This window comes from Actinia tenebrosa, unplaced genomic scaffold (genome assembly GCF_029948245.1).
Source record: "Actinia tenebrosa isolate PJP-AT-01 unplaced genomic scaffold, QUT_ActTen_1.0 PGA_scaffold4__44_contigs__length_22323623, whole genome shotgun sequence".
In the NCBI taxonomy this organism is placed as follows: domain Eukaryota; kingdom Metazoa; phylum Cnidaria; class Anthozoa; order Actiniaria; family Actiniidae; genus Actinia; species Actinia tenebrosa.
In genome coordinates this window covers 17,002,154-17,015,197 of record NW_028292581.1, presented here as the reverse complement: position 1 = coordinate 17,015,197, position 13,044 = coordinate 17,002,154, and the positions used below count along the sequence as shown (strand labels likewise).

At 39.9% G+C, this 13,044-nt stretch overlaps 2 protein-coding genes across 2 annotated transcripts in view; one reads left to right on the top strand and one right to left on the bottom strand.

Annotated features, from left to right (window-relative positions):
• The first annotated feature begins 146 nt into the window (after positions 1-146).
• Positions 147-3,803, top strand: LOC148907291 (uncharacterized). Its single transcript, XM_089037200.1, has 2 exons — positions 147-256; positions 1,581-3,803. The coding sequence occupies exon 2, from the start codon at positions 1,583-1,585 to the stop codon at positions 2,900-2,902; it is 1,320 nt and encodes a 439-aa protein (XP_088893326.1). The 5' UTR covers positions 147-256; positions 1,581-1,582; the 3' UTR covers positions 2,903-3,803.
• Positions 3,804-9,278: 5,475 nt separating this feature from the next.
• The window catches only part of LOC116303737 (uncharacterized), an 11,743-nt gene continuing 7,977 nt past the window's right edge, over positions 9,279-13,044 (bottom strand). Inside the window, exons 10-16 of the mRNA XM_089037203.1 lie at positions 12,653-12,744; positions 12,071-12,118; positions 11,337-11,387; positions 10,527-10,644; positions 10,259-10,311; positions 10,042-10,158; positions 9,279-9,766 (exon numbers count right to left, since the gene is read on the bottom strand). Of these exons, the coding sequence (XP_088893329.1) occupies positions 9,742-9,766; positions 10,042-10,158; positions 10,259-10,311; positions 10,527-10,644; positions 11,337-11,387; positions 12,071-12,118; positions 12,653-12,744 (504 nt within the window). The 3' untranslated portion in view covers positions 9,279-9,741. The remainder of the gene's footprint in view (positions 9,767-10,041; positions 10,159-10,258; positions 10,312-10,526; positions 10,645-11,336; positions 11,388-12,070; positions 12,119-12,652; positions 12,745-13,044) is intronic.

Here is a 13,044-nt window from a genome sequence, read left to right as displayed (position 1 = left end):
ACTAGTTATATTTTAGTAAAATGATAAAATCTTGCCTCGTATTTGACCTGACCTTAGAAAAACCGTCATGTACGAGTGTGGTGTCACTCGCCTCTAACCAGCCAAATTACATCACACAAACATTTCATGAATATTAATGAACCTAAGCCAAATTTGGTCAGTCGCCAATAAGGAAGAGAAGGAAGATTTCTTAACAGAAACTTTCATCTTGTAACGCATTTAAAGCTTTGTTTTTAGGGAACTTCTCTAAAATAAGGTAAGAGTGAAATGCTTTTTTCACTTAGAAATAGTTTCGGAGTAAATATTAGATCTCTCAAGCTAGAGTTGCAAACATAAAAATATCAACATGGAACGACAGGTAATGGAATAAGTGTCATTTTGGATTTTTAATATAGGAGATTTATCGCTAAATTCATTTCCAATTTCGAGCTATTTTTTCTCCAAATCAGTTATAACTTTTACACGAGATATTTATAATATACGACTTACAATATTTGGTTGATTATTAGAGTATTTGATGGAAATTCTTGAACAAGTTCAACGATCGGTAGCGAAGGACCTGCAAATTTTTCATCATCTGTCATGCGATTTATAAAATCCGATACACCGTTAACTGGATTGTATTAGTTTTATTTTTATGCTTATGAAAATATAAGTATTAGGTCTGACTACAAGCATAGCTTCTCTCTATTTTTTTCACATTGTAATTCCTATTGCTAAATCTTGACAAACTCGAAAAATCTGCGTTTGACAACTGAACCAATGTTGTTGAGTTCTAAATATTTTGTTTGCTCAGGCTTGTTAGAAATCATCATGGACAATGAACGATTGGTTTAGCATTTCTCTTCAGTTTATTTAACATTATCATCTTAGAAAACTTCTCGTTTTGTGGAATAAATATATAATATTTTTCAGGTTTATGGGGCGGGTCCACCACGCGAGCGCAATGACCACAAAGCGATTTAAAATGGATATAGCTTTTATAGATACATAAATAAATATATACTTGAAATCGTTACGGATCAGGTGTTTTACAAATTATCTCTTTCTTTACATATGAACTCGGCCAACTATATATAAACTACAAAAACAATTACTGCATTTTTCATAAAGATGCGAATTCAAACTCTGTGTCTGCGAGTTGGCGCTGAAATTGGTTTTCGCTGCCGTCAATCAAAAATAAAATCAGTCGGTACCTTTCATATTTTTGACTGGCGGCAGCGAAAAACCAAATTTCAGCGTGCAGCTCGGAGACAAAGTTCGCATGTTTATGAAAAATGCAGTAATAACAGATTTCATTTAGTTTTTGAAGATCATTTTCCTGTGAAGGAAGCTCTTTCTCTTGTATTGCATTGTGAGTTCTCTGAGTGTTAGCCTTGTTTTTGTGAAGAACAGCTGCAGTGTTCCAGTGAAGTTCCGCGGAATTTCAAATTGTTTGTGTTGTTGAAGTTGTGCATTCTTTACTTTAACGTTGGTATTTGTGAATATTTAGACACTGAAATGAGGCTAACCCTGAGTAAATGAGTCTGTAATAAAGAAACACAGCGGTAATTTGAAACTTTTCTCTTTTTTCTCTTCAGCTATGCGTCTTTTATTCCTAACTATACTGGCCGTGTCAGCGGTCCTCCGTTACGGCTCATGCTCGCCAAACAGGAAATTGAGCTCCCAAAGTATGCTGGGAAGAGCTTTACTACGCAGAGCACTGGAAGCGATGTCAAATAGTCCACGAACACACATCAAGAGACGGTCTTTAGACGAAGAAGATGTAAGCGGCGATAATATCAAGCAAACTGACGCGGTAGAGGACATCTCTGTTGGATCAGGGTCTCATTCGGAAGAAAGTGGAGACAGTTCCGGTACGAGAAGCAGCGAGATCAATGAAGACCAGTCAAGCTCTGAGGAACAGTCTGATATAAGTGGAAATAGCGCTGGATCAAGCGGAGATGGAGGAGCACACACTGACGAACAGACGCAGGGCACAAGGAGGGACATAGTCGAAGCGTCTGGTCAGGGAGAAGCGGAGAATACAGAAAAGAAGACATTAGACCAACAAGAAGACAACGGTGTCAGCTCTGGTAGCGACACAGTCGAAGCTTCTGGTCAGAAAGAACCAGAGGAGACAGAAGACCAACAAGAAGTCAACAGTGTCAGCTCTGGTAGCGACACAGTAGAGGCTGCAAGTGATACTCAGACTTCATCACCAGCAAGTGGTTCGTCTGGGGCCCCACCCAGCGATGATGCTGAATCCGGCATCGGCGAATCAGCACAAGAAACGAATAGCAACAGTGACCAAACATCTCCAGCTGAAAGTACAACTGTACAAGTTGCCGACAGTGACAAACAAACAGAACAAGAACCAAAGAAGAATGCCAGTGATGAAGAAGTGAGCACCAAGAAATCTACGATTGCTAAAGTACAGCCTTCCGCTTTAGTAGCAGTGAAAGAAGACACTGAAACTTCGGCTTCGTCTGGAGAAAGTGACGAGGTGACATCAGGTATTGAAACGTCGTCAGGTGAAGCGTCTGGCGCTGAAGATGATGGTAGTGCCGAGGCAATACGCAAGGGAATGGAAAGTTTGAGCAAACTTCTCAAACCAGTCGCAAATGGGCTGGATTTCCAGCTGTTTAGCGGAGCTGCGAAGCCAGAGGATGAAGATGAAGACGAAGAAGAAAAGCCTATAAGCAAGGCAGAAGGCAAAGGAGAAAGCGACAAAGCCGAAGAAGAAAAACCACGAGTCGTTAAAGTGAAGAAATGTGAAACTAAGTGTGCTTTGCCAATGACTTACGACCAGTGTGCTGTACCGAGATGTGATTATAAGATGGGCACCATTAAGGATCTTTGCTTATATCTGTGTAAACATCAAAAACCAGTCTGCAAACAAGAATGCAGGGTGGTCGAGTAAATTGACGACTAGAAGGACAGACAGACACTTCCTTATCAAGACAGGACATCAAGACTAAATTCGTGTCATTTTTATTGCAGAATTAAATGCCGCATTAATCCTTAACTGAACAAGCCTCAGAGGAAAACTAACTTCAAATCTACCTTGGAAATTTTATTCAAGAAAAACTAGATGTTAAAACTAAAGTAAACAGGTTAAAACAGGTTTTGCAAAAAGAATTTCTTTTGCAGAAACGTACAGTGGGCATTTGGGACGCCTTCAACAGATAAACTTGTCACATGATAGTCACGTGCCCAACTTATCACAACTTGTCTTTTTAATACGTGACGGTTTCGTGGCTTTCTTGATATTTGAGTCACGTGCCTTCACGTTATTTTGATTCAGTTCTGTCGGTGGGACACTTGTAATCAAAATATCTACTGTACTGCAGCCGTAAGCTGAAATCAATTTAACCTTTATTTGCTCCCCGATATAAAAATATCTTAAATTCTTATTTTTTGAAACTTATTTTAGCTGCATATCCTTTTATAAAACCTCCACAATCATATCAATCTTGATCGAACTCGACAATATTTGTTGGAGAGACCAAATTCCTTACAAGGGTGGTGAGGGGTACAAACTACCTCCCGCTGGGGTAGTGAGTGATTCCATTATCCCCCTTCTTGGGTGGAGAAAGTGATTTTAATATTGCTTTACGTAGTGATGTTTAAAAATACTTACAAGTATCAAACATTGATTTCTTCCAAAGTCTCAACTGAGGTATTTATGACCAACGGTTTATACCATTAGTATGACGATGGTCATGTGACCACGATCACGTGATAAGTGATGGAGTGTAACACTTGAACGTACATGACTACATGAGTCAGTGAAATCCAATAAAGATTTAAAAAAGCTATAAGCTTGGTCTCTTTAGAGTATATACAATGACGTGGGTATACGTACGTGTTCTTTTCTTTGGCTGAACAAAGACAGGGCATTCCTAAATACTCCCATTTCGAGTTCGCCTTCGCTCAGTCTTAGCCTCGAATGTGTACAAATGTGTTCTTTTCTTTTATACAGGTCCATTGTATAGTAGGGAATGTAATTACAGTACTACCATGTTAATATCAACTATGGTATTACGGAACAATACAAGTTGATTAAAATGCTACGGGTTTTGGTTGAATGGTTGAATATTATAACACACAGCCGAGGCAAAGGCTGAGCAAAGAGAACTCGAAACTGGAGTATAACAGATTCAAAATGGTCCACTTCACAGTTCCCTGCGACAAAAAATTGGAGCAGGCGTAGCTCAGTTGGTTAGTGCGCGACCTTCAGAGCTTGAAGTCCACGGTTCAATCCTTAGGATCTCCACGTCTGTTTCGACTTCTCTCTAATCCGTGTAGCTTTCAGCTTTAAATACTCTTAAAACAGAGCACTGATAGAGAGAGGGGGTAAAGTGCGCACCGTCGGCTTCCATTGATAGCAGTTGAATTTCCACTGAAGGAATTACCGACGTTAGATATAGGTACTTTACCTTTTTTAAATCCATGCTTAGAATGTAACCGTGCCTGTGCCTCAAAGTCAGAACAGCAGTGACCTTGCAATGTTACAGACTTTGAGTAACACCTTGGACAGTTATTCACATGTCTCTCTTTCATTGCAAGCTCACCGCCGTCCTGTCTTCGATGCAAAGGCAAAGCTACTTTTCAATATGGCGCAGGGAACTGTGACGGGGACTACGGTATTAGAATTTGGCATATAGGGTTTTGGGGAGGAAGAAAAGCTTATAAACCACGGTCCGGTTGTACGAAGCCTGGATAGCGCTATCCGACGGATAAATCTTATCCAGTGGATAAATTTGTTGGAAAACAGCATCTCCTTATCCACTGGATAAGGATTTATCCGCCGGATAGCGCTATCCAGGCTTCGTACAACTGGGGCCCAGGAGAAAAAACCCCTCGGATCAAATGAGAGACTCACAACAGACTCTACGGTGAACCCTGGCCGATATCCCAGAGGTGAGAGGTGAGTGAAATGCAATGCGCCACCCGTGATCCCATTAGAAACTTAGAAAACGGACAAACATTGTGGTTATTTATTTCTATAATATTTATTCTTTCTATAAATATATCTTAATAAGCTTAATAAGCAATCTATTTACACATTTAAATTTTTTAGCATTAAAATTTCAGCTTTGGCGAACAAACAAATTATACTTAACTTGAAAATGTGGAAAATTTTCAGAAATAAACACCCCAGTACAAATTAACTAAACTTTTTTAATTAATGAAATTTATGATAAGAAACCTTGTGTTATCAGTCAGTATATCACGATGCTGTGTGAACAAGTAGACCAAAGCTTTGTATGCGTTTTATCAATTCTGTCCATTCATTTCAAACCTAACTCTTTTGCGTCTACTTTGGAACTCAACATCAAATTCTTTCTCCCCTTCGTCATGAGTTAATTTTTCTTTGTCAAACGGTTTTCCTTCTGTGATTTTCGCGTTGTTGGTCTGTATATCGGTTATCTTTGAGTGAATGTCGTGTGGCGGTGGTCGTAATGGACTTACAATGTCTGTTCTACGCCAGAACTTAGGAGCACCACCAGTCTTTGTAGGTGTACTGACCTCTGGTCTTTGATCAGCAGGTATTGGTTGTTTGGCTTCTTCACCACCACGACACACGTAAACGTCTGAACCAACGCTATTGGCTGCCTTTGTGGACTTGCTGACGTCACATTTGCTGACGTCACATTTGCTGTCGTCATATTTGATGACGTCACATTTGCCATAACAACCACCGTTTTCGTTAGGGACGTCTCGTGAGGAGGACAGGGTGTTGTTGATGATGACGACAGATGGTTTACTGGGTGGGACTTTGACTGTGGGCAGCGGAGATACCGAGCTGGAGTCGACGGGTTTGCTGTCTTTTGCAGGGAGAGACGAGAGATAAGATGCATGGAAAATACAATTTCATCGTAAAACTATTTTTAAAAAAGGTTGTCAGAACCGAAGGAGATAGGCGCTAGGTCGTTCCAAGACCGAAAGGGATTATGGGTATACATCGAAAAATAGAGGTTCAATTGAAATGGCTTCGTCGACTCACTACAAGCAAACACTAACTATCTCAATATTAAAATCACTAGGCATTCCAGCTACTCTTGGATATTGGAATGACTTATGTCCACAGCAACACTTATCGAACGTTGACTTTGGCTGTGTCAGTCTTTTATGATAGGTGTAAACAAACTAGTTGGGTATTGAGAAAGCTTTCTGAGTGGTAAAGAAAACCTCGGGTGTTTCAATTAAATGAATAATCAAAATTATTTTACCATCCGTTACTTTTTTGATGTTTTCTAATACCTTTTAGGGCTATTCTTATTCTTGTAAGGGAAGCTGAAGGACACGAGGTCTGAAATGGGGAAAACATTATGCCCAAGGTCAAGAGCTAGGCCTACCCCTAGAGGTCTAACCACAGCCCAAGTAGGAAACCAAATAATGAACACCCCACAGAGATACCTTAATGTTACTTACTAACCATTGTTCAATGAATCAATACCATTGTTATTCATCATGCTCATATCGGTATTATAACCACACTGTGGCATCTGGTAGTACGGAGGCATATAGCCACCATAGGGAGGTACCATAGCTTCTCTACTGCAGTAATCGGCCGGGACGTGACTCGGCATGTCTGCAAACCCACACTGCGAGCTCACCGTAGGTAGGTAAGGAAAGATACCCATGGCTTGGAGGTACGCGTCCCAGTTGGTCCACATGGAGAACGGAGGTGACATAGAATTGATCGGGAAGTAAGATAGATAAGGTGGGATGTTGTTTGGTGGTGTGGTGTGGGGTTTCTCCTCGCTTGGCGATTCTTCTCTTTTGGTGTGGTTTTGGTGGCGTTTGACTTCTTCCAGTAAGTCTAAGGATGACATCAAATATTTTTTAATGCTTAGTAATAATAATAATAAATAATAAATAAAGAAAAAAAAAGATTAAAAAAAAAAAGCCTTTTATGAATATCCAACAAGAGAATATTAATATTCTCTTGATATCCAAATAAAGCTATATATATTTTCGTGGGACTTCGGCCGCATCAACACTGTACGGTAAATTTCATTCCAAATTTATCTTCACACGATTGGTAAAAATTTAAATTTTGAAATTTTGAAAGCGATTCTTTCCCTAAATCTAAATATCTAAACAAAGAGTGAGAAGCTTTGTAAGGGACTTCGTGTTCTACTGCTGTATCACCTGCCCTATGTGGTGAATTGTCAAATAAAATCAAGGGGAGGCTGTGGTAAAAAATGAACGCTTGCGAACTGCTGCTTTTAGGCCTGGTTTTCATATTCTCTCTTTATGAGAGGCTGGAGATTTTATAATTTTTTTTTTTTGCATGTATCACGTATATTGCATCAAAACAAAACCGAAATTCCACGCAGAACATCGAAACGGTTCTCCAAAAAACATCACAATTTCGGAAATTCGTCCTTGACTAATTTTGGTCTTCGATCAGGAACTAAAGCATTGATCCTAGATATTTTAATTCGATGGTTCACTTTTGCAAGGTAAGCGATGGTACTTCTTTTATCGATACTCACAGATCGATTTTAACGGAAAATTATTTATAAATTTCAAATTGGGATCAAACCTTTCCTGTCCTTCCTAAATGATGGATGTTTAAACTCGCATCTGTTGGGGTCCTGCCGCGAATCCCCTACTCTCTTGTGATCCGATACTTTGCGAAAGCCATATAGGTTCAACTGACGAACGAAGCTTGTCAGGTTTTTTGTTTTGAAATAGGTTTTGGCAGGATTGTTGAGAATGTTTTTGGAGAATTCCTGGCTATCGGTGATGACGATGCTTAGTCCTTCAGGGCCCCAGGCAATGTGATCACATTTGGGCTCATTGACCAAGTACCAAAGCTTTTCTGGGAAGGTAAGCTGCGCTATATCTTCGTTTTCGGACATTTTTTCACGACAAATAAAACGTTTAAAAAAAATCTGAGCGATTCGTCATAACGGTTTTGCTTTGGATTTTGGCAGTTGGCGCGCGCCTTATCGTTGCATTCGTATTTGAATGCGCGCGCTGCCAAGTGCACATCTCCCGCGCGCGCAACGATGTGTTTTAGCGCATTTTGGTGGGCGCTTATCACGAACTTTCAAGTGCGCGTGCTCGAACTGTAATCCCAATCTTCGTGTCATTTCTCCTTGTGCTCGCTCGAAAGAAATCCCCGAGTCGCAGCACATGACATGACGGACTGGACAACTCGTTGATAGAATCTTCCCATTTTTCTATTTAGTCTTATCACACCAAAATTTGCCGTCTATCAAAGATATTTCCCCCAAGTTTGCGTGCAAATATACTTTGCGGCTATGGACTTCCTTCAGCCCTTTGGAATGCAGCTCAAAATCTGAGCATATAGGTTCCAATTCTCAGGAGATTGGAATTCTTTTGTTTTGTCCCCCAGAACGAGCTGTTTTGACGTCACATGCAAGGGGTCTATTTTATTCTGACAAAAACGCATCCCACATGGAAAAAGGAGAACGTGGTCTCTTAGTCATTATCGACAAAATCGGTCATTTGGTCTGCTGGTCAAAGCAAGGGGTTAATCATCTACGGTCTAGGGGCCGACTAACCTCTCCCTTAGGCTTCGGCCGAGCTTCCTGATCAGTCTGTAAATCCCGGATAGCGGTGTCGGGGTCGAAATCTCCGGCGTAGCCGTAAATGCTTCGCGCTGCCATACGACGGTTCAGCAATCGATGTCTGGAAGTATGGTCCTTTTTGATCAATCAATTAAAAAATATCAATAATATCGATAACCAGTTTTCCTTGCATTCTTGAAAAGGAATCCCAAGTATGGAAGCGCGTTTATCCTTGTTTTTGGTAACGTTATATCCACACATTACCGTCGTACGTCTTTCCATGGCATTTAAAGTGGTCTTTAGATCCGACGACAAGTACGAGAGAGAGTACGAAGACGAGTTTTAAAATTGGTCCTGTGTACTTGGTTAAGACTGAATCGTATTGGATTTTCGATTTTTTTCTTTTTTTTTTTTTTTTGCAATCTAAATTTTCATTCTATACGTACTCTATAACGACTACGAAATGATAGTGCCTCTCTTTTAAAGGTAAAAACTCGTACTTGTACTCGTCGTCGGATCTAAAGGTCCCTAATTGCTTGTTGAAGAACACAAACTTTTCGAGGGATATATATGGAACTAACTGAAGTACACCAAAACCTACTTCATCGCTAGGATGACTCAGCGCTTGCTTTTGAGAAGCAATTGAAAATGCTAGGGTCTTTTATGTCCCTCCCCATACTGTTAGTGATGAAGAAGCGTCGAGAGCCGTTGATTATCTCAAAGACTAAACATAACACTTCTGCATAAAACACAAGCAATACTTTATTTCTTTATTTTAATACAATTCATTTCAGTCCTAGATACACACAGTTTATAATCAATACTCCATTTTACAGTTTCGTTCAGTGACCACGAATAATAGTTCCAGGCCGAGGTTGGAGTTACAGCGCATGATATAAAGTATAGTTTTGCTATGCGCGGAAACTCCAGCCTTGGCTAGGAACTATCATTCGTGGTCACTGAACGGAACTGTAAAAAGGAGTATTTTGCACAGTTCTTTTTAACTTTTTAAGCAAATACAAATCTAGCGAAAGATGATCTGACAACAGAACGGTTAGCAGGTTTTCATGTACGCGTAAAAGATTTTTGACTTCGTTGGGCTTTACCACGCAAAAATACAAACAATGAAATCTTATGTATATCTTTTTTTCTTTATCGCTTAATATACAACTGCTGACAACATGTAGCTTTATCATCAGTTCTTCGGCTATATCCTAATGACATATGAGTTGCTGACGGGGAAAAACAAAGAAAATAACTATTAAAACTTATTGATTTATAATAATAGCACAATAATTGATGGCACTTGTCTGATGTCGATCGCTTTTGATTTTTTTATTCTTGTCGACTTTCTTTTTTCTCGAGAAAATACACGAGTTATTGTTATCATTTAAGCAATTTTATCTGGTTGGCTGGCTTTTTCAAACTCTAGGATAGATAAGAGGACTTGGGGGGGGGGGGGGGGGGGGGGGGTGAGGAAGGGGCAAGTCACGTGTCCAGCACTTACCTATGGGTAATGTAACGCACCCATCGAAATGGATTCGTAGCTTTTTCTTTATTAAATACTTTGAGATAACGAATTGTCATCCCTGAGCAGATGTACATCGGTATCTCGAAATCAAGGCTAAAAAAGAGAAAATAGATGAATATACCTTTTTTAATTTTTAGCCATGAATATCAAATTTCAAAAAAGGAAGAAAAAATTAGAACAGAAGTGCTCGTACCTCACGGGTCCAATTTCTTTTCTTGCAGTTTTCAACTTTTCTTTTAAATTAATCTGAAAGAGAGCAAAATTTTAAAACCATTTCCCTATGCACGATTCAGAATTTGGGATATATTATTATCAAGTCAAAAAGAAATGATTATTAAAGAAGTTTCTATTTTGGCAAACAGTGTACTTCGGCGCTAGATTCGGATTAGCATGTCTTGAAGGCGCGCGCGCGCGTGTGTGTTGGTGGGGCGTGGGAGGGGGCTGCGTGTAGAGCTACTGACCTTCATACATATTGACACCTCGGCTCTGCCCTGGATTTTACGAACCGTCCAGTAGAAGGTCTTCTCTGAAGGCTTGTATTCCCCGGACTGTCCAGATTGTGCGATGGTATAAGAAACACTGGAAAAACCAGAGTTTTGTTTAATGATTTATACATAGGCTGCTATCAATAGACGTGATGGTATCGTGTGGATTTTTAGAGCAGTTTTCGTATGACTGTGAAAAGCTCGCGGGAAGAACGCGGTCATGACAAGGGAAGGTATGCGCCAGATCAATGACAATGGACAAGAATGTATTTTCCATCCAATTAAATAACCGAAACACGGCATGAACAGGGCGTGGACACGGTCACGCCAGGTCACGGTCACGCCAAGGTCACGGTCATGCCAAGGTCAAGGCACTGTCAGACCAATCATAGAGCAATTTTTGTATGACTATGAAAAGCTCAAGACACGAACGGCACGGTCGTGACACAACAAGGCATACGCCTGACCAATCATATTGCCCAATTTTACCCAAGTTACTCACTATCCAATCAAATGCCCAAAACACGGCATTAAGAGGGCGTGAACACTGTCACGTCAAGGTCACGACACTGCCAGACCAATCACATTAAGCAAGAAAAAATCAGCCAATGAAATTTCTAGAATACATCCGCGGTCACGGCAAGGCACGCACACGGCACAGAGTTTTTCACAGTCATACAAAAACTGCTCCAACCATACTACAAATTGTCAACTGATTGGTCCTGAGAGGGAGGGTGTAGGGGAGGGGGGAGGGGGGAGGAGTATCACGTGATGTTGGGTACTCACGAGTCTGTTGATTTTGGAACAGGAATTCTAACCACGACATTGTTACCATAACTAGAAAGTGAAAAAATGTATATATATGCATATTATACCAAGCTGCAGACTTTTGGTTGAGAATGAATATATTACGTATCGTTATTATTGGGTATTGAACTGAGAAACATTTCTACCAAACTTTCGGCAATATTTTTTTTGTAGAAATGCTACTCAGTAGAAAGGTAGGGACGTCGTATATGGTACATTATTCTATTCTTACCAATAAACATATTTGACGATCCAAGTATTTGTACCATACATAAAGTAAAGGCGCTGAAATACGAGACACAAAAACGTCCAACTTGTCACGCAACAAAATCTTTTGTTGCAAGTTGGGAAAACTTGTTGCAAAAAGGAGAACGTAGATCAACTTTCTGCAACAAATTTGTGATTTGTTGCTGGTTTTTCATCACTCGTCCAACTTGTCACGCAACATTTTATGTGCAGAAGCGGCCACCATCTTGAATTATGCAGCTTGTAGCCAATCAGCGTGCAGAGTATCACCGTGATAGTCTCTACTTGCAACAAAAGATTTTGTTGCGTGACAAGTTGGATAGATAGGGTGTAAAACGAGCAACATTGTTTTCGAACTTGCACCGCAACAATATTGCGCGACAAGTTGGACGTTGTTGTGTCTCGTATTTCAGCGCTTTAAGATATAAGATATCGAACGTGGCCTATTGATGATAGAAAGTACTGACCTGCTTTGCGCGATGTTACAGCGAAGCTTCAAGATGATCTCCATTGATCTGAGAAAGAAAGAATAAAATAACTGAAATGAACCTTAACCACAGTTTATCACCATTTCAGACCGCGTGTCGTTCCCTAGAGTATCATTTCTTTATTTAACGGTTGCGCATGAGAAGACACATGAATATGGATACAACTCAAACGAAGAATCTTATTCACAAGAGAATGACACATGGTCCGAAATGCTCAAGAAAAATCGAAGCTTGGGCCACCTGTGTCCATCAGTAGACCATGTGTCATTCTCTAGAGTATCATTTCTTTTTTTAACATTTGTGCATGAGAAGATACATGAATATAGTTACAACCGAAACAAAAAAATTATTCTCTAGGGAATAAAATGCGGTCTGGAAAAAGAATTTCATTCACAAGAGAATGACACGTATTCTGAAATTGGCAAGAAAAATCGAGGCTTGGGCCACCTCACGTTACCAACAACTACGTTATGGGTTAATTCCTGAGATAAGTGAAACCCCCTTACAATGACCTTAGCAGTAAATAACAAACCAAGTCACCTGCACAAAATTCTTACTTACTTCGTTGCTTCATGTTCGTCAACAAATGTGACAAGGTTAAAAGGCAGAGCAGAATGAAGATCACCTGAAATCCTATACTGCATCACAGTAACCTAAAATCAATCATATTCAACTTATTCAACCTACTCTAAAACCTGCTCTATACTTGTCAGTTTGTCATAACGATGCACGTGCTTTTCCAGCTGCAAGCGTCCAGGATTTCTTTAGGTTTTCTGGTTTATCAGGACTTTTTTCATGCATGTGAGGTTTAATAACTTAATGGATGGTGAATGGATGGTGTGTCCGGAATATTTTTCATTCCATGAAGTCGAATAACTTTTTTCATGCCAAGTGAATTAAGTACAAAAGGGGAAGACAAAAGGAAAATTATAAATGAATGAAAGGGAATGGAA